At 48.8% G+C, this 26,571-nt stretch overlaps 1 protein-coding gene across 8 annotated transcripts in view; it reads right to left on the bottom strand.

The window, feature by feature from the left end:
* Nucleotides 1–802: 802 nt before the first annotated feature.
* Nucleotides 803–26,571, bottom strand: part of RNF216 (ring finger protein 216) — a 78,048-nt gene continuing 52,279 nt past the window's right edge. For all 8 annotated transcript variants that reach the window (XM_071814908.1, XM_071814912.1, XM_071814911.1 and 5 more), the window contains 4 exons: nt 15,435–15,532; nt 12,759–12,981; nt 4,863–4,932; nt 803–4,264 (listed from right to left, as the gene is read on the bottom strand). In XM_071814908.1, the coding sequence (XP_071671009.1) occupies nt 3,945–4,264; nt 4,863–4,932; nt 12,759–12,981; nt 15,435–15,532 (711 nt within the window). In that variant the 3' untranslated portion in view covers nt 803–3,944. The remainder of the gene's footprint in view (nt 4,265–4,862; nt 4,933–12,758; nt 12,982–15,434; nt 15,533–26,571) is intronic.

The raw sequence follows: 26,571 nt of genomic DNA, 5'->3' as shown, positions 1-26,571 counted from the left end.
TGAATTCGGGTGCAGCACGTGCTTACAGAAGGGCCAGGGGCCAACTCCATCCCCCCACCAAGAGCTGCCAGCCCTTTCGCTGCTCTCCATCTCCCACAGCCTGGCTCAGCACCGGCAGATCCAAACGGGCTCCGGTTTGGCTTTTAAAAGCTAAAGCTGGTTTGGTAACAACAAAGTTTGGGGCTCCCCAGCTCCCCCCCAAACACCCATCCCGAGGGGACAGTGGGAGGGCACTGCCAGGCGCAACCTAAACCTCAGACAAGTTTAAGCACTGCAGCAAGGGCCAAGGGAAGGAAGGAGGGATGCTCTTTCCTTTCAATAAACAGGGCAAAATTAAAGCTGTGCAGGAACTGCTGAGCGGCTCCGGTTGCCACACACTTGCCCGGGTACCTCCAGCGTCATCCGTGCGTGCACAAGCAAACCGGCCGTGACACCATGTGAAGGGGCTCCCCAGGGCTGCACCCTCATCCTTCCCATCCCTCCCATTTCCTTTTGCTTTTAAGGCCAGATTTTATATTTGCCATCACTCCTGCAAGGGGGGGAAGATCCCCCCAGCCTTCCCCTCCAACAACACGAGCATCCTGGTTTCCATTTAAAGGAGGGACTGGAAACCATTTTCTATGCTGTCCAGTTTTAACTCAGGAGCATGTGGAATGAATTAAGCTTTTCCAGGAGGGTCAAGCGGGTTTTGCCTCGCAACTCGCAGAGTTTCCAACCACGCAAGCCGAGATCTGGCACAACAGTCCTGCCTGGCCATAGGATGATGCTTCAGCTGGAACGAAAGCACAGAGGTAAAGAGCCTGAGTGCACAAAATTTATTTACAAAAATTCAAATTACAATATAATACAGGAACTTTTTACACACAGAATATTAGAACAGTTTACTACCAGGGGGTAAAGAAAAATATTTTTTTAATTTTTTAATTATTTTTTTTTTAATAAACCACCTATTTCTTTTCGGCTATTGTTATACAAAGTTGCAGAACATGCACATCTTTACAGGGTTTCTTTTAATATGTTTTGCTAAGTGCAAATACTAAGTTTCTCTCTTCATCTTTAAGGCAAGTAAAATGGGACACTGCAAATAACCATAAGAAATACCTGTTATGGGATCGGATGGGCACAGCAAGCTCCCCGTCACCTTTATGGTTTCAAGGACAGCGGGGCGGGAGGGAAACCGGGATGCAGGAGTTAGAGACCAGGTCACAGACGGCTCTGGAGGTTGTGCAGATTTTGGGTTATTTCTGCTTTCTTCAAAAATAAATCAATGCAGACCCAAGCGCTATCGGAAACCACAACTCAGGGTCTCTCGTGTTAGGGGGGAGGAGCAGCCAAGCGCTTGGGCTGCAGAGGCATTTTTGGTGAAATGGGTGTTTCCTCGGCGGGAAGCAGCGTGATCCCCACATCACCCATCGCTCAGGGCCGCTGGGTGCTCCTCCCCATCACTGCCCAAGCATCAATTCCTCTTCTCTCAGACACAAATAACCTCATGGTTCTGCAGGGGACAGAGGCACCATGGTCCTCTACCAATGTTGGGCTCCTCCAGGACCATGACAGCAACAGACACATCCAGGACGGACCACGGACACCGACCTCCCCCCAACGCTTCTCCATTCCTCTCTCCCTCTCGCCACTTCACCAAGGTTTAGTTCCTCACACGCACACGTCTCTAGACACACACCAAAAGATGGGATCAGACTGTCATTTCGCACATAGCACCGCGTGACACATCCTGTGTCCCTTGTAGTCTGGGTCAGTTTGGCAGCTGAGCTGTGCCCAGCCGCCTGACCCCCTTTGCACGGCTGGGGGACCAGCAGCACCACCCTGGAGGGCTCAGCCAAACCGGCCCTTGAGCCCACAAGATCTCGGCTGTTAAACCCCCCAGGTTTTCCTTTCTATGGGTCTTCCCCTGACCCGGGTCGATTTTCTCGCCACCTGCTAAGGCTGTGGACACCAGCCCTTCCCGAAGCCATCGGGACACGCTGCTCCTGGCTACCACAGGAATCACTCAGTGCAAGGGAGGATTTAAACTTGGCTAAAGCTCAGCTGAACAAGCACAAAGCTCCTGCAGTCTCCAGACTACTTCCAGAAATAAATTAAAGAAAACGACAGCAGCAAGGGAATACTGCTTGGTTATTAATGCTAGAGAAACCACGGCACTGCGGAGCTGGAACAGAGCACTCTGCAGGGTATGTTCAACCCATAGGCAATGCCTGAGATGGGATAAATTGCTGACTCGGCTTCAAAAAGCATGGAAATCCCCTCTGGGAGACCCTCCTGTGGACAACAGTCCCCAGAGGATGTCCCAGGCCACCAGCAGCATCCCACTGACAGCCCACATCCATCGCTCACCGCACGCCCAGGGGATGCTGTGCCGGGCGTCCTTATGGGGAGTTGCAAGGGTTTGGCAGAAACAGGGTATTTTACCTGAAAAAAAACCAAAAACAAAAGACACCTGGACGTTCAAATACAGGGGGAATAACAGGAGAAGAAGAGAAAACCCGAAGAGAGAAGAACCCAAAGGAGAAGAGAGAACCCGGTGGGTTCCCAGCAGGACAGAGCACAACGCGGCCCTGAGCAAACCGCTCGGGGAGCAACAGCACAACTGGGCTGCTAAAAGGCAGCCTGGCCTTTCTGGCAAGAGGATTTTCTATTTTCCACTCCAACCATTTTCTTCTCTAAAGGGAGCCTGTGCCAGCCAAGGGCTGTGGGGAAAGGGCTTCGTGCCAGCGCCGCTCCCACAGCCCAGCGACTGCACCCCCTGCTTCTCACAAGGAAGTTTTGCTTTTCCTAAGTCCTCACTTCCTAATTGCAGCAACACTTGTGTTTGTCTTTTAATACATTTTTCTGAAGCCAATTAAGCTAAAATACGCATTTTTAGAAGTCATTAAGCACCACAGCAGCATTCTGCGGGGAAGGGGTCCTGTCTCACCGTCACCAACATGCACAACAGGGGCAGCTCCTGGCTGTACTGTCACAGCACACATCACACCGCTGCCTACACCTAACCAGGCATTTGCCCAAGCAGTTGTTGCAATGAAGGCTGCAAATGACACTCTGGGTGCTTCTACCAGCTGTTTGAGCACCTCTGGCAGAAACAGGAGGGAGATTTGGGATGCCAGGTGAGAATGGCAAAGCAAAGGCCACGTTTTGGAAACTCAGAGGCACCCACCTCTGGGGGGAAAAATCCTGAGGCATTCAAATGGGGCAAGTTCAGTTCAGCCAAAAATCGGGGTGCCCAAATTGTCTGCTGCTCACTAAAGCCCTGAGACAGAACACAGCTCTGGGCTTCCTACCGAGATCTCAGCAACGAGATGGCTGCTGCATCCCCTCACTCCGCTTGCAGAGCGAGAAATGCTAAAAACATTACATTGACTTGGTTTTGAGCAATTTATTCCTGCTGGGAGGTGCTGGGAGGTGACAGGGACGCTGGAGAACATGGGACCCCCAGCCTCGTGCCCCCCGCAGGCAGAAGGCTGGGGCAGCTGACTCCTGTTATCTCCTTCCCAAAGGTCTTACCCAGATGTCAAATTTCTCTTGCCTACCCCCAAGATTCACTCGATCGTGTGGCAGCTGCTCTGGCCAGCAGGAAGGCAGGATTTTCTGGGAAGTCCCCGGGGAACGGCTGCATCCCTGAGCTCCAGAAAGTCTCACTTTCGCTCCCAACAGCTGCCTGAACAGGCTTTGTCAAAATCAAAATTATCCAGATGCCCAACACAGAAAGAGACCCCTTGGAAACGCAGCACCAAGCCCTGTTGCAGCACAGGTTGAAATGTTCAATGGCGGATGTTCAGAGAAGCTCTAGAGGCCGGTACACACGAGTCAGAGCAGCTCCCCTTGTGGGTGGTTAAACCGAGAGAGGCTGGAGCAGGAAAGGGACGGGTGATGTTACTGGGGTGGCTTTGCCCTGCAGTGACTCTACGGCAAGTGCTGGTTGACCCAGGTCAGAACCGGTGTCGCGGTTGAGGGCCAAAGTGCATCGGCAAGTTGTGCTCCAGCTGAACATTGATCTGGGGAAAATCATAGTTCACCCTCATGTTGGGTAACGGGGGGACGTAGGGGGCAGGGATAGGGCCGATGTTGAGGGGGATGTTGTTGTACATGGGACGGACGGGAGGGAGCGGGAAGGGGGGGTGCACGAAGGGGTAAGGGGGCATTCGGGGCTGGTGGAGGTTCTGAGGAACAGGTCTGGGGATGACTTCAATCCTCTGGATTTTCTCTGCGGGTTTCTCCGCGGGCGGGCCGATCCGTTTGAAGCTGTTCTCTGCGGAGGGAGGAGAGAGCAGAACCAGTCATCCCACAAACGAAACCTCACCAGGCTTGGCCCAAGGTCTTACACTTGCCACCAGCACCCTCCATCCCCAGCGTTCTTCCTACAGCACCACTCCCACCCCCTCCACACTCCAGGCATCACAGAGCACAGCACCAGCTTCCCAGGCTGGCTCTTTCCATCAATATTGCACCACAAAGGGGGAACACCTCGTTTTTCAGCCCCTTGCATGCCCATGCACCCCTCACCAAAGAGCTCACGCTGCTCTGCAGCTGCTTTGCCAAGCAGAGAGGAGACAGGTCTGTGCATCCATGACAGCCAAGGACACAAGCCAGCTGTCTCCCCATGGTCCCAGCTGGGCCTGTGGGCCCACGTCAAAGCTACAACAGCTCCCAGCAGGAACAGGGCGATGGCTGCTCCTGAAGCAACATTTGGGTGACGCTTGGTGACAGCAATGTATGGAGAAGCCCACAAACAGCCAGGCCATGGGAAGAATCCAGGGAAAATCCAGAAGATTGTCCCAGCTGGGAAGGCTCTGCTCTCCTGTCGTCCTCAGGCTGATCTCAAACCACAGGTACAGACTGGCCCTTACCTCCATTTTTCTTCCTTTGCTCCTCTTCACCCTCTTTCTGAATCTCCTGGATTATCTTCGAGTCGTCTTCCTGGAAATCACAGCGAGAGTCAGTGGGCGAATTCCTGCTGCAGCAACCTTCTGTTCTCAGTGCTGCTTGTCTTTTCAGCACATTCACACAGGGGAAAAAGGGGCAAATTTGGCTGAATTGTCCTCATTTCGGGTTGCCCTATGTTTAGTTAAGAGCAAGGCTGTGATGGGGGATTGAAGCACACGTAACCTGCACAGAGCCAAGCCTGCCCTACAGAGTCCGACTAAGAGGCTTAGATCAGCTTTCCAGGGAGATCAGCCTAAAATTCATTGTCTTGATGGAAACCAGAGAGCTGCAACCCAGCTCCGCCCAGCTCAAGAGTTGCTGGAGAGCTGTTAATCTTTTAAATGGCAATAGTCCATTAAATATTTACATTATGCTAGCACTTCTGGAGTTTTTGGCCCAACAGCTGGCATTAACACGACTTAAATCCTGGCTCTAGTAGCTAAACGGTGCCGTGACGAGGCCATTTAGATCCTATCTGTAACTCTGAGGAGGGCATAAATCGCGATATGTTTCTTTAATGTCTATCTAGAGGTTATAGCAAGAATATTCAGACCTGCTGCTCAACGAGAACACAAGGACAAGCCAGAAATTGAAAGCATCCTTCTGCCTCTCATCATCCTCAGTCTTCTCAACCCAAGTAGCAGCAGCGAGACCAAACAACGCAGTGAAGCTGCAGGTATCTGGTGTTGACACCAGGTTTTATTAGAGCAAGGGAGCATGATGGACAAAGTCCTGGAAGAAGACTATGCAGGTCCTGAGCTAGGAGAGGCACCAACAGCCTGTAAGGTCCAGGGAGCTCTCGGGCTTTATACAAGGCCACAAAGCCAAAGAATCACCTCAATCCATACTTCAGCATCAACTGTTCACTCATAAGAGCAGCTGTGAAAAACGAGTTTCTTCAGCACGCAACAGCTACTGGGGTAATAAAGACCGCACCAAACAACTTAAGAGACAACTATCTCCCTTTTAGTCCAGGCAGCAGATGTTTCTGCTGGCCAGATGTGCAGGGATGGCAAGAGAGGTCCTCTGGTCTCTGCAGGGCTGCATCTGCTGCTGCTTCGTGTCCGTTGGGATGAAACGCTACCTGACACTTCCAGCAAACAAATGGAGAAGAGCTAAGCCTCCTGGACAGTGTTTGTACTCTGGGTGTTAGTCATGAGGGAAAAAGGCCAAGAATAGGAGCTGCTGGGTGACACAAAACACCTGGCACCAGCTGCTCGGGGTCTACCTGCACAGAAGGAACATTTGGTTTGCTTAAGCAGCTCATCTGCAGGCGGTGGAGCAGGAGGGGAACCCCAAGCCCCACGATGCACAAGACTCCGCTTTGTTTTATTCATCCTAATTTCAGTACTGTCAAAACCCATACATTTCCTCCTGAACACTCTTAGAGTGGGCACCTTCCACGGACTGTTAATTACAGCCTATCGTTATAAAAACTCCTGAAAAACGGCTCTTCTGAGCCTGCACGGAACTTCAAATTACCCCCCAAGTATCAGATTGCCATGTTCCCGGCTGGAGAACAATCTGGTCACGCTCCACAACAGCACCCAAACATCCTCTGCTCCTTTGCTGCCCAAGCCGAGCTCTCAAAGGGTGGCCCCAAACCTTCAAGGCTTCAATTTTTTTCTTCTCGGAATGTTTTTGGCAATGATGTTGTGAATGGAGATAGCCACCCTCTCCCATTTTATTGCCACTTACTGGAAAAGATGCACCTGAAGGTTTTATTTTAGTTACATGACAAGAAATTATTTTAAGCTCAGCTGAGCAAGATCACCAGATCTCCTTCACTCACACAAAGGCATACATTTCAACTTAAATCCTAGAAACTTGCAGAAGTCTGTTCTAACTTAAAAAATAAAGCTATTGTTTAGGCTAGGTCTGCGATTAACCCTCTGAAGCTGAGCTTTCCACCATCCTGCTGCTACAAGTGATGCTGCAGCTCCTGCAAACCCACTGTTGCTTTTGCTCAGTCCCACAAGAGTGCAGGGAATCGGCCACATGGACAACACAGCTTTGCAGGATCCTCCCCGCAGCGAGGGCTGCTCGACCCCCCCATTTAAACTGCAGCTGACCCTGGGCTAATGATGGATGGACAAGGCCATCTGCCCCGGGCAGGCGCAGCCAGGGAGATGCTGCCTTCGATCCCGCAGAACACCAGGGAACAGCAGCAACAGCAAAGCCCATCTGCCACGTCTCCAAAACGACGCCCGGATCGCAAGGACAACAGCGACCACGTCACCTCAAATACGGAGATCTCCGTTCAACCCCATCCCCTCGTGGTCTTCAAGACCTTGCAGCACACCCTGGGTGCGAAAACAACCGCCAAGAACAGACCCGGATCAGCATTTCGAGGTCCTGATGAGTTCTACAACTGCAAATCACAGCACAGGGATAACAAACCACATCTCCAAGACCAGAAGTTATCAGCTTCATTGTTTCTCTGCTGATAAAAGTACATTCTCACATTGGAAGGTTAAGAAGTATTTACAATTAATCCCACATACCAAGCCTTGGCTTAGATTTTTTTTCTTTGCATCAGTGTTTCTGAAAAACTCTTGTCCATTAATATAGAAAGAACAAAACCACCCAGCACAATATGCACCTTCCTACTTCAGAAGCTGACATTAAATTTGGCAAGTGATGAATACGCAGCACAGTTCAATACCTGCGGTATTTAGGAAAGATCCACATTGCAGATGGAACAAAAAAACATATGTGCGCAGCAAGTTAATTTTAGGATATTCGTGAAGGAAAGCTGATGCCACAAGTTCTGCCTATTACATACTGCACAGGCCAGAATGAAGAAAAGACGTCTCAGCGCTACAAATATTCGCCGTGATTTGGCGATTTTTGCAAAACAGCTCTAATTCTGAGAAGCAAAGGGTGTTTTTTGATTCCCCAGTAACTGGAGAGAGATGACAGATTCATCCAGGGGTAAAGAATCCCCACCGAAAATGAAGCTTTCATTAGCACGCTTACGGCCGACTGTCGTGGTAAGAAACCATTTCACGTCACGTGGGGTGGAGGCTGCAGCACAATTTCAAAAGCCTCTTGTGTCCGTTTCCCTGAGCGGGTTCAAGTCCCTTAATAAAGGATTAGATTATAATTTTAATAGCCTGCTCACAGGCTGTGTGGATTGAAGGGATTTATCTTGTCAAGTTAACAGTCATCTTCCTGTCAGCTGCCTTGCCTATGGCAAGAAAAAGAAAGAAGGGGGGGAAAAAAAGAAGAAGAAAGAAGAAAAGCGACCCCTCGGACCCTGGGGGGGGTCTCGGCACTGGCCTGCCCACATGGTTTTTGAGCAATGAGGTAATTTTTCTCCTCCTGAGAGAGCAAATGCAGAGCAATGCTGTAGCGTGGCCCTTCTCCACGCTCCATCGCATCACAGGAGAAGGGAGGTGGCCGAGGGAAAAACGCAAAGGATCTACGAGATGTAATTTATCCTTCTTGTCTGCAAATGCTGCAGAAAGCAAAGGCTGTTATTAACAGCAGCTGTGTTTAAGTGGCAAAACAGGACCCAGCTTTGCCCCAAATCCAATGGCAGGATGGTCTTCGCAGGGACCATCCCCAGTCCCATTGCCAAAAATCATGCCTGTCCCTGGCTGGTCTGAGAGCCTGTCCCCGCAATCCCCCACCTGCAAAAGGATTTCGGCATGGCGGAGGCTTTTCTTTTCAGCCCCTTTCTCCCATTGAACACAGGGAGTGTGGTGAGCACGGAGCCGATGGCAGCAGGAAGGCTGGCTTGGTCCGGGGCTGGATTAACTCAAGAGCTGGGCTGGGGGGGACTAAGCCGGGCACCTTTTCATGGCAGGGAGGTTTCAACAATGCTGGTACAGAATCCACGTCCACGCAGGGCCCTGCGCACACACAGAAAGAGCTGCCGGAGGAACAAACAGCCCATTGGGAAGAAGAAAAATACAGCAGGAAAAGGAGATAAAAGCTCCGCCAGTCACACACAGACAACCTCCCCCCAAATAAAACCTCCTCTGCCCAGAACAAAAGTGCCACCGACAAAAGCTTTTGAAAGCCCTGTTTTTATCTACTGCGCTTCTCGTTATCTTTAATTATTAAGTGTCACGGCTGAAAGAGGGAAAACAAGAGACCTGGTAACTATTTTTGGTCTTTTAGAAAGTGGCTTCGCCACCGCTGCCTCCCCCTTCCTGCCTTTTTACTGCTTTCTTTTTCCACGTATGTGCGTTCGCAGCCGTTACCAATAAACTTAAAATGATTGGGTTTTTTTTTTTTCACGACGGAGGCTTCCAGAGGACTAAGGGGTTTTGTTTCAAATCATTCCCAGATCAGCTGCGGAGAGGCTGAGCAAGAACAGGCTCCGGCTGTCTCGGCCGTGTTCCTCCATGCAGCAGGAAGCAGGGGATAAAAGCGAGCTGTGTTCTAACTGGTCTAACTGGAACGGGGCATCCGCAGGGCTGCAGGAAAAAAGGGGGGCCGGGGTAGGGACAAAGAACACACTGGTGTTTGAGAAACGCAGAGTTATTTTAGCAACAGGCATTCCATATTGATGGCTTTCCGCGAATACGGAGGATTAACCGTATGCTTATGATTAAGGCACTTTATAGCGCATTAAAAAAAATAAAGCAACACCCTAAATTTAATGGCGCTTCCCTCCCTCCAAATCCTAATGGCAGTGCTGTGCGTTTCATGCATTTCCTCAATGCATTTGAAGTTTTACACAGTCTTCGCTCAACATCTTCTGTTCATAACGCTAGGAGGAGGGAGGATGGCTGACACCTTCTAATGATTAGTCTTCTGCTTTGAACTTTAATGATGGGCATTTGGGAGCGTTTTAAGAGTTTACTGAAAACATCTTAAACTCTAAACCCCAAAAAAGCCGCTATGTAATATCATTGATAGTCTAAAGATGAGTATTAAATTAAAAATAATACATATAAGAGCAGAATCTGGTTTACCCAAAACAGTCCGAATGAATTAGATTGCATCGCAGGATTTGTACAAAATACACACACCAGCCTCAGGTTTGCTACAGATACGTAGAAAATCAGGGAAAACGCAGCCCCACCGAGCCCCAGAGCCCGTTGTTTGCAGATTCAATTCCCACTGCTCCGTCCCCAGCTTTGTCTCTGGCAATATTGCATCAGCCCCTCCTGCAGCCGGTGAGATCCCAGCGAGCGCAGCCAGGGCTGGCACGGGCTGCACGAGGACTTTTGGCCAAGCAGCGTATGGACAAGAGCTCCTGGCCCGTGTTCGGAGCCTTCGGGGCGCAGGGCAGCAATCGGCTCGAGAGGAAACGCGGTGATCAAGCGATGTCTGCTGAAACGCGGGGAGCTGCCGACTGCAGCCCGGCTGCAGCGTCTCTGAGCCAGCAAACACTGCACGAGTGCTTTTAAATTAGGCTCGAGTCTGATTACAGCATAGGGACAAGATTTTAACTGACCTTTCATTGTGGGAATTTCTGAAGCGTCTGCTTTACCCTCTTCAAGATCATTTGAGACAAGGACTAACAGATGTGGCAGTTCCTGCAGGACTGTCTTTAATTTGGTTTTAACCCAAGCTAACGAACAGGTTTATTTGTACTTTCTCAAGAGCCATTTCATACTCAGAAAACGTTAAACATTTGGAAAAGAACAAACGTTTCCTATTTTAAAGAAAGTTGAATTTTTCTGTAAATAACAGGGACCTAAACCAGATCCTTCAATAGGTGTGAAATTATCCAGGTTGGACAGAAAGCCGAAACGCAAATGGACAAACCCGTGGTACCGCTCTGCTGTGAAGATGGTTCTAAGTTAAGGCTGTACATGAATATATCAGAAATCAGAATAAAACCAGCCTGTCACTCTCTGGAAGCCAGGCTTTGGTGTCACACATGTGCCCTCCCCATTTTGCAGCAGAGCCTAATCCAGGGAGAGGAGCTGCAGGTCCTAAGCAATGGGTTAATAATGCTACAGGCGATGGGACTACCCGGCCTTGTCTTCTCTGTGCATGGCTGCAAACACAGGCAAACCCACAACAGATATTTTCTTCCAATGTGTACAGCACTGGTTGTCTACTGGCTTCAACAGAATAGAAGAAATTGAGCCAAAAGAGAAAACAGAAACGAAGAAAGGCACAAGAAGATGCCAATGCAGCTGCTGGCAGAACTGAGACAGGGTAATCCCCTGGATGGACATTGTCCCTGATAAAGGACAAGACACTACTGACAAAGTGGCCTTTTGCTTTTTCACATCCTCACGTCAAGATGCTGTTCGCCCTCTTCACACCTACAGTAACTCCTGTTTACGTGTCCCACACAGGAGCACAGATCACCTGGATGGGACAGGGTTAGTGTCCCTAAGCCCTTTACCACCTTAGAAGCCAACAGTTGAGTTGCACATTATTCTTTGCAGCGCAGCAAGGACAGTCACCCAGCTTCACCTCCCCAGCCCACCAGTGCTCCATCATCCACAAAATAAAGAGCAAAAAAAGCAGAGAAAAAAGAAAAAGAGCAGGCGGTGCCAGCTCCCTGCTGACGGTGGGAAATTTTTCTTTGCCACAACATTGGTTAATTAGAGAGCTGGAAAGGGCCCGGTGACAGTGGCCTCTTTGTGCTGCTTATTTATTTATTTATTTTAAAGTACAGCACGAGCTTTTTTTGAGAGGCCTCATGTTTTCTCTGGCTCTGAACAAATGCCATCGACCAGCACAATCAGCAGCCCGATGGGGACAAAGGACGCCAGCGCACCCTGAATCGTATCCCGGTGGAAAACGGGGAGGAGTGGGACAGGAATCCCTGGAGCACATAACCAGGTGTCGGAAAGGCTACAGGGGCACCTGAAAGGTGTCTGTGTTTAGTTTAACACCACACGTTGAAAGCGTAATGCAGGGAATTAAGGCAGGGAGGCAGAGGATGAAGTTTACCCTGGTTGGGACCCCGTGGGAGATCCCCAGGAGCCCGCAGGTAGGAGGGAGAGATTTAGAGCGGCTTTTCCTTGGTTTGTGCGAGCACAGGACTGTGCACATCCCTGCAGACAGAGCGGCTGGCAGCAGCCTCTGGCAAACTGCAGCAGCCTGAGACAAAGCAGCATCGGGACAAACAAAGCTGAGACAAGCCCTGGGAAGGCAAATCCACATTCACATTGCTCCACTGACTGCTGAGACCAGCGAATTCAACTCCTGCTCCTACCTACGCTCCTTCTGGATTTCTGACAGTGGACACCTCTATTTACAGAGACTAAGTTTTCCAATGCTTGTCACAGCTACGAGCTGTATTAAGTTACTACAGCTTCTCTTACAGCTCAGTCCACGCTTCAGTTCTCCTTTGCAGCTGTTGACAACAGCTGTGAGAACGGACCCAACCGTAACTTCGGGCCATTCGGCTTCCAGGCAGTTTTCTCCATCTCTGCAAAGGGACTCGTGGGGTGAGCAGATAAACCAGGAACCAAAAAGATGTGACTCCCCTTTCCTCCAGACACAAAGCCGTACCAAACTGCAACTCAGCTGCAAAACTAGGAACAAGTCCCAGTAATTCCAGCACTGGCGATTGTGTCTGGTGCCAGCACACACTCCCTACCAGCTCCTTCCACAGCCCTGCTCCCCAGAACAACGCTGAGAGCATTTCCAGCCAAAGCCCTCGTCTAATAGGAGCTCTTTTTCCCCTAAAGCAACACCAGTTCCTTCCAAGTTGCGGTCAGATGTGACTCTGTGCTGATGTTGGCTTCCAGTGTGGTTTTTTAGCTGCCTTGGGAAAGGGGAAAAAGTTGCGCTGTCTAAAAACAGCCGTTTTCCTCTGGTATTTCAACGTGCTGGCATGGGACGGTAATTGAAAGCAGGGTGCAAATCATTCACAGAAGTCCTTCGTTACTTACTGTGGGGTCTGTCCAGAGCGAGCACTTTGCACAGTCCTGGCAGGGAGCCCCGGGCGAGCGGGGGTGTTGGCAGAAGTGGTCGTACCCGTTAATGGCAGCGCGGCAGAGGTAGCACATCTGAGCACCGCAGCGACATGACATGCGGTTGCACCCCTCCGATTTAATGAGGCCAGTCCCACACTTGTGGCATTTTCTAATTCGGGCGGCTGTCATTTTCTCTTCTCTGCAACACAAGGGGAGCAAGAAGAATTAGAGAAGGGATGTTTGCAGTCACCAGCCCGTGATAAAATCACTGTTACGCTATCCCAGCGATGCTTTAACCCCCACCTTTCCCCAGTGCCTCTCTCCCCCTCCTCTTCCCTCCTCCGCCATCCCCACGATCCACCGCTGTTCCAAGGAGGTCTGGGCTCAGCTCCACTTGGAGCCAACCCATGACAACTCAAGAACAAATTAAGTGAAAGAAAGTCAATCACTGGCTGCACGCTGCAGACTCGATCCCGGTTTCCATGCGAGCCAAAACACCACAGCGTCGGGCTCTGGCTTGGGAGGAATTTAAGCCATAAAGTCGAAGGGCCAAAGGGCGCGTGGATGCTTGACTTGGTTGTGAAGAAATACAGCCTGGGAGATAAAGTTCAGGAAAAGCAAACCCTTGGCTGTCATTCGCTGGTTTTATGTTTGCCTCTTGCTCGGGCTACAAACTTGCCACGACCATACATTATTTTTTTCCAACTCAAGCTGCTACGCTTCAGATTTATTTGGGGTTTTTTGTTAAATTTTAAATCAGTAACTGAAAAATAATCGCATCTTTCCCCACAGAGACTGGGCTTTCCCCCTTCTCTTGAGATTCCCTGCATACATTTTCCAGAGGTTATTGCTTTAGGTTCAAGAGATGGGTTTTACTCTAATGAAGCACAAATGGGAGCCCAGGACAAAGCACAGTCCCTGTCCCCAAGAGACATCCTGGCAGCGACGTGTGCTCAGCTCGCGGCGATGCTATTTTGGCACAGAAATGGAACAAAGCCTCAGTCATTTAATTAAAAGACTTAAGAATATAAGTTGTCATCCTAAGGGCCAATTTTGTGACCACTGGAGATCACGTTACAATTTAATTCACAACCTAGAAGTGAAATTTGATGACAGAAGAGTAAAGAGACTGTGTTTTCACGGAGGGAAACACAGTTTTCTGGCTGGGCTGACCTGACAGTTGCGAATGCTCTTCCAGGCATCTCCACCCAGTTACTTCAGTGGGCTTGCAAAGTCAACATATGTTCGGGAGAGGACAGGGAGGTATTTTTGAGGAGGATCACAGCAGCGAACCAAGCTACAGCACGGCCCCACAAAGCAGGGGAGGTTGGGAGGGAGGTGGGAATTTCAGCTGCTGTGCAGCCACCCCAAATCCTGCAGTCACACCTGGTACAACCTGCACCCAGGCATTTGGAGCTATTCTAAGAATAGAGATGAAAAAAAACCCCAAACAACTCGAGACTGATTGTCCTCCGAGCTGCAGCTGCTCTTCCCTCCACTACTCAACAGGATGCTGCCAATGTAGAGGTTTTTTTTGGAAACTTTGAGCAAGGCAGGAAGTTTGGCCTGAACTCCAGCTGTGCTTCCCTTTCCTTACGCAAGGCCTTCAAAAGGAAGTTTTTATTGTATCGGGCAGTGAGATTCATCTATTCACAGCAACATTCCTGCTAAATGTTTGGAAACTGTTGGGTTTTTTTTTTCCCTTATTAGGGACATGACAACCCTTTCCTCCTCCCTCTCACCCCTCTTTCTTACAGCAAAAGGAGTGGCAGAGAAAAAGAGTCATATCAAATTGTAAAGACTGTGTTCTGAATTAGGGACTGTGGGATGAGCAAGCAGCCGCCCTTAAGGCTCCCGGGGGTGCAGCTTTCCAGCCTCTGCTCGTGCCAGATGGGCTCTAAATCTGAGGGGAATGGATTGGTCAACATGGGCAAGTCCCATTTGACTGCACCGGACACGCGGCTCCGTGGCTGAACCTTCATTTCCTAAAGGAAGAGGATTTTGTAGTTTACTGTAGCAATGAGAGAGATCAAACTTCAAAACACTTTAGGGAAAAACCTCAGGATTTACACCTGCGTATTTCAAAACGTGCCTCCATTCTGTAACAATTCCTACAAACTGGTTAGAAACAGAGACAAGCTTCTGTAAGAACACACACCCCCTCCCATGAAGCCAGAAAGGAGTAGCTGAGCAAACTGCGTTGTCACCAGCATAGATTTTCCAAGGGTAATAAACAACATACTGTGACTCAATCCACTACTTGGGCTCTATGTGACACCTCCCTTGTTCCCCCAAAGCACTGATGGGGGTTTCTCACCTCTGGGAAGGACCAGGTGCCAGCCTGTGAGACACTGGGCCAGCCAGAGGAACAGGCTGGGTTGGTGACAATTCTCCCACATTCTCCAGTTACCAGCTGGATCCGCTGCCAAGTATCTTTCACAGATAGAAATCCCATCCTGGGAGTCTTCTGACCCCTCGGCTTTGACATCCCTAAGACCTCCCTGCCGGAAGGTAGTGACACCCAGCAGAACTTCAGGGCCTTCAGAAGAACAGAGGGTTTCTCATCCCCTCCATGTCAGTGTATTGCTCTGTGTGCTGCCGTCACGAGTTCATCCGCCTCCCCGTTTTTGCTTGGTTGGGGAGTTTACTTACATAGACGTCCTGTATTTGATGTCGTCCTTCTCAGCCAGCTCCTCGCAGGTGAGGTTCATGTGCTCCTTCCACAGCCCCTGGCACTTCCGACACGTCTCCTGAGGAGGAGATAACGAGCATTAAAGGGAGAAAGACCCAGCACACCACTAACAGCATCAGGAATTGGAAAACTTCCCCATCTCTTCCCCCACCACGCTGCAGGTTCTCAGTTGAGGATGGGGCTGGCAGAACGGTATGGAGGTCAGCACTGGAGACCAGAATAAGACCCTCAAACAATGGGAGCCAAGGGTTTTTCCAAAAAAAAACAGATACAAAATGAATCTGTAAATGCTAGTTCACCTACAACTCATGGAACAGCTACCAGGTTCTCTGGTTACTACCCCGAAGAAACTATCAAGGGGAAAACGTGGTGCTAAAGGACTCCAAGTTCATCTGTTTTCCGACCAAAATCCCTCACGCCTTCATACAAAAGGTTTCCGGGTAACAGGCGATGGAAACCTCACAGCTGCATCAAAACCTCTGCTTCACTGTGCAAACAGCAAATCCATATTATGCTTTGTAAAACCTCACAAAATAAAGTAAAAGTAGTTTATGCAAGTAAACAGATTAAAAAGGCAGGATGTGGACAAATGTCCATAAACCGGAGGCGGAATAATTCATGAATTTAAACAGAATAGTTGAACTAAACTTAGAGCAAGCTGAACTTTCCTGGTCTTGTAAACTCTTCAGCAAATAGGCTCTAACTGGGGACTGGTAAAGCTGCGTGGAGCGACTGGCAAGGGAACTTGGACTCACACTGGGGATGGAGCTGAGTTTTTGGCTGGCTAGCCAAAGGAAACATAATTTTGTTTTGGGTCAAACAAGAGATTTTTCCTTTAATTTGAGGAAGATTAAAAAACATCCAAATCAAACTTGGAAAAAGCACAGGTTTCACGGTCCAACTGTTTCATCTTCAGGATGGCTGGGGCTCGGGCTTTTAAATCCAACTTCCCCCCTGGCAGAAAAACCCCCATGGCTGTGAAGAATCCTCTTCCCCTCCACACCAAAAAAGGTCCCAAAAGAGCTTTGCCCAGCTCTGGTGGCACTGCTAATGAAAAACGACAACTGTGGGGACAGATCTTTTTTTGATTGCATTACCTTCATTTTACTTTCATGAAGAAATCGGACTTCTCTATGAGACACAATAGAAGTAACTGCTTAAAGACACACGTAGGCAGCAAGACGCTTTTGATCGTGAATCAGACAAACAGGATGAAGAGCAAAGCTTCCAAGGAAGCCACCCCGGGAGAGGGTGCAAGATGTTAACTTGTTTGTATTGGTGCTTGCTGGGAGATGCGTAACAGCGCGCTTTCATCTGCAGAATTAAAGGCTCCTTGTCCCGGCTGGTGAGCCGGACAGGGGTAAAGGGTAGGAGGACAACCAAGTGTGTGACCACGTCCCAAAGCTTAGCAGAGGATTTTGCAATCGCTCACCTTGCAAATGCACCCTTTGGTGGGCAGGCACTGGTTTTAGGGGGTAGTAAATGCCTCGGTTCTATTGATCCTCATGAATTCATTCATCATACACCGTTCTCCTGCTAAAGCTCTTAAAACAGGCCCCATTTTGTGTGCATTTGCTGGCAGGCTGGGTCCGGCCGCTGTCGGCACGGGAGGATCACACTTCGAGCCGTTCTCGTACCTCCATGAGGATCCACCTCCCCTTTATTCCCTCCACACTTGGCCACATGCCATTCTCCAAGATCAAAAGTGCTGTTGTGTTGTTTCTTTTTTCCCTTAATTTTTTTCTTTTACGTACATCAAGAGTTAAAAGCAGCCCTTGGAGCTCTGCCACACAGAACCACTTTCACACGCCAGCAACAAAGATTTATCAGCTCTTTGCCAGAAGGGTTGGCACACTCTCCAGCCAGGAGCCTACTATTCCAAATTACTTAACTCCAGGAGCCTCCTTTGCTGCCGGATTAGAAATGCTGCCCTTCTGAAGCAGATGGTGCTGCTTATATTTCATACCAAGCCGTTCCCTTTGCCTTTTGTTACTGCCACCATCCTCACTTTGCACACTACAGCTATTCAAAAACAATACTCTCCCTTGAGCTGAGGCTGTTAATTTTTGCCAAACAGTTGTTTCCTACATGTGGGAAAAGGGATTCCTGTGCAGGGCAAGAGAAAGGGAAGAGGTCAAGATGTGTTTGCCATGGGGAGCTGCAAACCCACCAGCAGCTCCGCCTGTTCTAACGCACACCGTGAAGATCACAGAATCATAGAACAGTTTGGGTTGGAGGGACCTTCCCAGCTCCCCCAGTGCCACCCCTGCCATGAGCAGGGACATCTTCACCAGCTCAGGTTGCTCAGAGCCCCGTCCAGCCTGGCCTGGGATGTCTCCAGGGATGGTTCATCCACCACCTCTGGCCAACCTGTTCCCAGATGTCCCCATGGCTTCTTAACTCTGAGCGTCACCTGGTGCTGCCTCTGACCAAGCCACGTCCTCTCCAAAACAAAAGCAGGGGAAAAATGGACAACACGCATGCCACTAGCATAACTCGATGTGACTTATCTCCTTGTTCTACCCAAGACAACGGTACGCTGTTGGTAGTTACAGGAACCCGTGTTCGATCTCTTTACACAAAAGCAGGGAGAAAGTTCATGGTTCAGACAAAGGCAACTGCTCCAGCACCATAACCAAGATCAAAGCTCTTGCCTGAGAAAATATCATTTTAAAATTTTTACTCGTAGTCAAATCCAACCCACTTGGCTGACGAGGGTTTTGAACATCTCACATGACGGCAATTCCAACTTCTACAATTTCCACTGGGGTTTCTTTTACTTTAGAAAGAGCTCTCTGTTTGATAAAGGAACATTCTGCCACTACCATGTTAATTAACCTAAACAGTAGGATGGCTGATTTTTTGCAAACAGTCTATATTATTTCCATTTTAAGAGCAGCACTTAGCACTAAGACTGGCTACCACAATATAAGGCAGCGCCTAAACCCACAAAGAGGGAATGAGTCCTTCCCAGGCCTGAAAGCTTCTGCTCCAAGTTTAGCAGCCAAAAAGCAAGTCAGTCCACCAAAAATAAGACCCTGCCCAACTTCTTCAGCACCTTGTCCATTAGTAAACCCTGGTTTACTCGCTTAGCGGTACCTGATGCAGGAAAGCACAGTTTTAGTTTTAGACTCTCATAATAATTTTGGAAAAGACCCTCAAGATCGTCAAGTCCAACCGTTAATCCAACTTTGGCACTAACCCATGTCCGTAAGAACCTCATCTACAGCTTTTTAGCTAAATTAGTCATTTCTGGATGGTTGAATTTCCCATGTTTCTCCTGCCTTTCCCCAGCCCCCTGCAGGCAGGTACCGCTAACACAGCTCACGCTTCCAGTGCAAGGGAAGGTGTGTTTGCAGAACCCTTGGCATCAGCAAACGGCTCCAAACCAGGCACGGATGGAGGAGATTAAGTATCTGTTGTCTGTTACATCTGCCCGAACTTGGCCAGCAGCCTGGGACAGTCCATTAATGCTCCAGGCTGGGATGGCGGAGGGGAGGATGTGATGGAGAGGGTGTTTAGTCGCAGGCTGTAATCTCCTCACTGTACATCTGCTGGAGGTAGAAGCTCCGTTTCCTCTCGCTGGCCGCCAGGAAGCAGCCGGGATTAACACAAACATGTTCGAGTTCAGGAGGATCCTTTGTTCCCAGGGTCAGCGGTGCGGATACGCAGCTTTCTGTGCTCAGGGCCAGCCTGGCCAAGGGTGCCCAGTTTGCTTCCAGCATGGACATCACAGTCCTTAAATATCCTTGGTAACTGCCCCAGCACCTAATGAAGGTAAAAGGGAGTGTTTTGTGGGAACTGACCACCTTCCTCAGCATTTCTACTGGTATTTGCAGTGGATGCTACCATTTTAAACACAGCCCAAGCCTTTTTTCACTCTGCCGTCTACTAAAAATAACTCTCCAAGGTCCAGCCCACATATTGGGGCACGGGGGGTAAAAATGCAAAAAATAAACTTCTCCCTGCCAGTCTCCACGTCCTTTTGGACAGTCAGGCTGTTTTACACACCGCTGGCAACGCAGACGCACCAGCTTTCCTGGTTTCAACCCAAACAAATGCCACACGGACAAAAACATCAGATGATAGGCACAGATCACTGACCGGCTGCCCACGGCATTCCTGCGTGCCTGCTTCTCCTGTAGGAGTTCACACAAAACCATTTACAGCCAGAGCGAAACGCAGAAGGGAGGAGGGCAAGCTCAGCTTAAACGACAGGCGAGGGCCCAGGCTGTCATCGCCGCCCTCCAGCTCTCAGCAGTGGCTCTGAGCGGAGTCCAGCGCTCGCCTTAGCTCTCCATATGCTGCTTAATTAAATCCTGTTGCTGCTGCACCATGCGATTCCCTGAGGAAGGACGCATAGCTGGCTCTGGCTATCTCTGCTGATTGCACACACGGGGACATTTGCTGCTAAGAGAGAAAGAGGCAAAATATACAGTGCATCCTTTCGATGCTCACTGGGATGGAGCCTCAGTGATTGATTCTCTGCTTCTTCCTGCATTCAGACAATAGCGCAGGCTAAAACTCAAACAGGCCAAGTTTTACCCAAAAGCAGATGTGAATGCAATAGTCTTAAAAATAGCACCTCGGGGCCAGTCCATACTGCTCTGGTTTAATTAAAGGGCTGTAATTCCCAACCAGATGAGTTAATGGGAAAACAAAGAACCACACAGTCTTCCTCCCCACAAGATCTCCACTGTCCATAAAGCTGCACTGATCTTAACTAAAAGTGGACGCAGAAGTAGCTAAATGAATACAACCTTTAAGCACGGATAAGCTCTCACGAACAAACTCCTTCGGGGCTGTTTCTGGGATTTCCTATACGTTAAGCTGGGATAAAGAGACTATAATCCAGTCCAAGACAATCCATTTTGGTGAGAGCGCCTTCTTTAGGGATGTACAAATACCCAGAGCGGGGACGTGGGACCGCGCCTCCGCAGGTACCAGGACGCCCAGTTCCTAATGTACAAAATCCACGCAACACAGACAAAAAACCCAGCCTGGCTGGGATGGGCGAGGGCGCATGGAACAAGGGGCTGGGGAGGGGGGTGCTGGGGGTGTGCGGTTCCCCAGGCAGGGCTGCCGCTCAGCGGCTGTTGGCCACACGGCAGCTGCAGCCCCAGGATGAACAGAGGAGACGAGCAGCTAAGAGAAACCCATAGAAAACACAAGTTTCCTCTTCTCAGCACGGTCATGATTTATTCTGGAGGGGGAGAGGGGTTGCAAGGACAAATAAAGCAAAGGCACAAGCCTTGGACTAGGCTTAAGAATGTGTCAGCATGTAAACATTAACTCTCCTATCCCTCACAGGTCTCTGTTTAAAGCTGGGTGAGTTAAAGGTTGGATAAGGAAAACATGCATTTTTATCTGACACCTACCAGGAGGGTTGCTTAAAGCTTTTATGGCCATGTATTGAACCCCATTACCAAAAACTATGACCCTAAGCAATGTCTCCTGCTTTCCACATTGTGTTAAATTGAACACATTGTTCTCCCTCCCCATCTTTAAGACACTAGAGACAGGCAATGTCCTTTTCCTTCCAGAAATGCATTGGCAAACCGGTTCCCAGAGGTTTGGATCACTCGCGTTAGAATCTGTAAACCAGAAATGCGGTAACTCCCACCCCACACTTGCCTAACTCAGTAGGATTATCTCATATCTGTAATTCACAAGTTCCCGAAACACATGCACCAAACCAGAGCAAGCTTTTCCCCTCCCCAGAGCCTGACTTTAAAAGGCCAGATCAGCTGCCGGTTTGGGTGCAGGGCTCAGAGACCTAGAGGGCAAAAACAGCTGCAGCTTCACACAAAAGTGCTGCTCAGCACCAGCATCACCCTATGGCGGTCAGAGCTGGAAACAGAGCTAGCAGAGGAAATTACTCGTTTTTCTCATGCTCATGTACCATAGTTTAATCAGAATAAGCGAAACAGCTCTCTCACTGAGAAGGATCGTGATTTAATTCGAGCTTGTACAAAACTCAAGTTTTTTTCATTATATGGGATGGGTTTAAAGTTACTTCCTCTCAAGCTCCAGGGATGTGAGGAACATAATGAAGGTTTCAGGCAGCAGCTCAGCTGCGTAAATGAGCACTGGAATATTTGCATCACACATACATCCCACCAGGATCCGTTCTCCTGAACGGAGAAACAAGGGTTTCTCATAAAGATAAGCTTTCTCCCTAAAATAACATTTTAAGAAGCCAGTCTGATACACACACAGCATCTCTCCAGCTCAGCACAGCACAAAGTTTGGGTACGGCCAGGATTTGGGATCTATCCAGACGTGCTCACCCACCAATCTGACCCAGGAAACCACCTCTTGGTCACTTTATAAAGGCAGGTTCAGTACAGTCTGTATCCCGCACTGAAGATGTTGTCAAAATGAGCATACCTGAGGTCACATTGCTCCTTCTCAGGGCAGAATGAAGGAGGAATTCAGTACATGCTACTAGAAATACATCCGTAGTTGTTAACCATGACTTTTAGATGTGTTGGGCTGATTGCAGATAATAGGTATATGGCTTCCCAGCCAATATCAATAATTAAATATTAGCAGCCTGGTTCAAAGCGCTCAGCAGCTGACCCTCTTCCACCTCCCCCAGTGCAAATTGCCTTACCCCCTTCTGGAGAGAAGATCTAAGAGGTAAATCCCCTTAATCCCACACACAACCTCACATGAAAAGGAATGCTGCTTCCACTCGCTGGAACTCTAAATGATGAAATCTAGCAGGGCTAAATAACAGAGGCAGCAACTGCGGAACTGGTGGAAACAATAGGGACCTTAGGAGAAGAACCGATTTAGATTTCAAGACAAGCAACTTGATTTTTAAAGGATAACTCTAGAAGGTCACTCAAGGGGTTGGACCCAACGACATCAAGAAGGTTAAGGTCTAACAGAATCAAGGTATCTTATTTGCGGAGGTATCAGCTAACGATGCATTGTGAGACTGAGAGAAGGAACAATTATCAAAGTTAATTTTGAAACTTCCCTCTTACGCCACCAACACGATAAACAAATCCCGTCACCCCACCCCATACAAATCCCTGCCCAGAGCTTTGGGTGGCAGAACTGGAGAAAAGCTCGTCCAAACCTGTCCTGTGTTTCTCGTGGTTCTCTCTCCCCCTACTGTCTCGCGGATTTTATTGTACTATGAAAGGATCACCCAAGGAGCGTGGTTACAGATGTCCTCTCCTCCATCAACAGTTGCATGGAGACCCAGGTTTATATAACACACCTACGACCACTTTTAATGAGCTTCTGCAATATGGCAATTTTCAGGGTAATTTAGCAGCATTAAGACACTTCATTTCTAATTTAGAGCCTTTTTAACCATACTCTCTACCTACAGCAGAATGTAATGCTCCAGGTCGTTATAACACCAGCAAGGGATGAGAAAGGGTGAACTGGTAAACAGCTTCAGTCTAAGTACAAATACACCCTCAGAAATTGGGCAAGTACAGCTTGCTTTGCCAAGGAAACCAAACCCAAGCGAGGGCAAATCCGACAAACAAGGTGATCCTAGCTTTATAATGGCTATATATATATCTAAAAAAAAAAAATCAAATAAAATGTTGGGGTAGTAGGAAAAACAAAAGCAAAATGATACCTGGCCTCCTTGAAACCTCAGAAATTCAGATGGTTTATTATTTTAATGCCTACATGGTACAGTTACCTCTTTCCTACTGCTCCTGACGAGCTCTGCAGACACTAAGAGGACACTTTGCAGCCCCTGAACCAGCTGCAGCCGACAGCCTTGTAACTATAGTATATTTATAGCTATAGCATTTATGGCAGATAAACTGAAAACGGCCCTCTGAACTGCTAACCTCCATCTTCCAAATTCAACAATGTGACACTGAGTCATCTGCAGCTCGTTTGCTACACTGAAATGAGTTAGCGGTAAAAGCTAAGCTGATGGGCTGTACCAGCAGCCTGCGGAAACCTTCCGGCGAGAAAGAGCGCCCAGCGAGATTTTAAACAGCAAAACCACTGAGAAGTGCAGCGTGATGGAGGAGTTTACACGCGAAGCTCCGGTGGAGACACGGACTGGATTTCATCCCACACCACAAAAACTATCCAGCTGCCTGTTCAAAATAATGATAATAAAAAGATACCAAGCAAATGAGCATACACCAAAATAAAGCAGAATATCAAAAACTAATCAGGGAAATAGATGTGTTGGCAACTCCCTAATTCCTCTTTCAGAGCCCCCAGATGATGTTCCCATTCCCTCCCATACCTAAAGCACCCAGCAGCCCAGCCTAACTGAGCTTGGGTTTCTGTCTTGTGCAGAGGTGGGCAAAGAAGCCTCAAAACTGCCATTTGGGGATGGATTTTCAACCCGTTGGGCCCCGCAGCTTCGGCGGTTGCAAAGTGGCTCCCCAGGGCTGCGGGGAGCAGAGGGACACTGGGGAGGAGATGCGGCACAAATGATGTCCGAAAACCAATGGGCAGAGGCTACAGCAATCTAAAGCGTCTCCTACCCAAAGTACACCCCATTGCAAGCTTTCCTTTTAGACTGCACCAGCCCCGAGGCTTTGAAATAACAGAGGAATACCCAGCGCACACCCCACAAACCCACTGGCCCTGGCAAGGGGATCCAGGGATCCAAAGCCATTGCTGAAAGTGCCTGCTTAGCCCCAGACCGGCCTAATCTTGACCAAAGCCAATCGGCCGCCTTAACTCCCGATAGAGGCCGGGCAGGTTAATAACAGTGGTGCTGCAGTATCCGCCAAATCAGGGCAATTCAGGACACATTCGTCTTCTAATTTGAAGAGTTGTTTAAATTGTGATATAATTTTTGTTTAACTCATATAATCCCTTTCAATCCACTTTTATTTTTTAATAGTCTCAGAAAAATGTGAGGCCTGGGAACACTTTGGAGTAAGAGGGAGACCATCTCAGACCTGTGGACACTGAAGCTAAACTGAGTTTGCAATTCCAAGGAGAACCTCTCCACCCACCCCAGCTCTGAAACCAAAGCTGGTAATCCATCAGGACGGGCTGGTTTCCGCACAACCACGGGAGACCAGGCAAGAAGCAGGGAAAACGAGACTGAAACGACACCTTGAACCCTGAAACATCCGTGAGGTCCCAGCGCCGTGCAGAAAACAGCGCATCGCAAAAGAAGCGAGACGGGAAGAGCGAGCTGCAACCCTTGACGTTGTGAAATCTCCGGCCGAGCGGTTCCCTTTCTGTTACACTTAAAAACACTGATCCGACAGATCGGTTCCCCTCTCTCCCCATTCTTTCAGTAGTTTAATTAAGCGCACTGTTCAACTACTCGCAGGGCACGACTTGTGCATGAACCAGAGATGTTGCAAGCCCGTTTTCTGTAAAAGACAGAAAAATAAACCCAAACCACAACCCACCTCGTCTCCAGAGATCTGTTTAGACCCAGCAGTCACCCCCAAGTACCAACAGTCATTTCTGCCACAACCCGACCACAACGGCAAAACAAAACGGAATATTTTATGTTGTATCGCTGACGTCAACTTGGTTTTGGGGGGAGAATCCTGGCTGGTTCGGGAGAAGGAAAACCATCCTGCCACACTGGGCCAGCGAGGAGTATGGGTATTGTTCCAAAATGGGGGTCCACGGGGTGCTCATCTTCACCACGCATGGATCATCTCCCCCCTTCTACACTCGTACAGTAGGAAGAAAAGAAAAGAACTTCAAGTCTGGAGGGCTTTATTATGGTTGAATGCAGGTGAGGATTGAGACTGGTGCTTGGGGGTTACCTTATCAAAAGGGTGGGTTATTAAGTTACGCTGTACATGCAGTTCCTCTGCAAGAAGTAAGTATGATACCCTCAGAGAGGTACAACCACAGACAAAAATGCAGATTGTGGGATACTGAAAGATCAAATCAACAATTTTGGCAGCACAAGTGAAGCATTTAGAAACAAGGCTGGTTTCGGCCATTTCCCCAGCCCCAGAGCCACTTACAGACCCTGTTCTCATTTTCCTAGGATCTCTATTGTAAAGATGAAGAGAGGAAGGAAGGGAAAAAAGAAAGCGTGATCACAAATACACCATCATTAAAACAGAAGTGAAGAATATACAGATGCTACTGAAAAATATTTCCAAACTGCTCCCCCATGTGTTGGGGAGTAGGAGCTTTTAGCTCCTACTGACCAGTTGGAAAAGCCTCTTCCCAGGGTTACTATGCCAGCAAAACCTGCTGCCCATCCCAGTGTCAACCACCAAGGAACTGAGATCTTCCCAACACCTTCTCGAAAGAGAAACCCCAACCGTACGCTGGAACTGGAAGCGGTGATCTAGGGAGGGGTGGCTGGAATTAAACCCCAGATCCATAACGTACAGAGATGGGTGCACCAGCCCGCGTCCAACTCATTTGTTCCAAGGTGCAAGCAGGGAAATAACCAGTTGGACCAGGGTAAGAAACAGTCTTTGAGCTACCTGCTCGAGGAAGAGCAGGGGAGCCCATAAATGAACCATTTTGCTCAGGTCAGCAGCTCCAGGAAGCAAAGGAAGCTTGGGGACGGTCACAGGAACATCACAACAGACTCTCCTAACCAGCTGCTCTTTTTTTTCCTTCTAATTTCAGAGCTCAAGGGCTAAATAAGAAGCTAAACCAACGCAGCAGCCAGCAAGTTCTGCAGGGAAGAAACACAAGCTGTATCGCTTAAAAACCCAGCAGTTTAACCCACTGCCAAACAAGCCGTTTGCATTAACATCGTGAAAACAGGATATGAAGCACTTTGTAGCAAGAAACAAGAGATTCGCTTTATTAGAAAAATACTTTCAAGGTTCAAATTCATCCAACCATTTGCAGCCAGGGATGATTTGTAAAAGACATTATTGGCTGACAAAGCTGGCTTTTGGCTCACCAACCCCATCGGCAATTACCACCCAGAAGGACGTTACCTGTTTCAGCTAATGAGTGAGGCCAGTGCCAAGTGTCAGGCACCGAGATCACAAAAACTGCTGTGAAAAATGGCTCCTTAGGGTCCGGAAGAAAACTATTCTGATACATCCATAAGAGACCAATCTTGCTTGGTGTAAAGGTCTGAAGGTGTTTGTCAAAAAGAACTGGGTATTGCCCTCCTATGCTTACCCAGATTCAGAGTTATCT

The sequence above is a fragment of the Patagioenas fasciata genome, chromosome 15 (genome assembly GCF_037038585.1).
Source record: "Patagioenas fasciata isolate bPatFas1 chromosome 15, bPatFas1.hap1, whole genome shotgun sequence".
Lineage (NCBI taxonomy): Eukaryota > Metazoa > Chordata > Aves > Columbiformes > Columbidae > Patagioenas > Patagioenas fasciata.
This window is presented reverse-complemented; position numbering and strand designations above follow the sequence as displayed.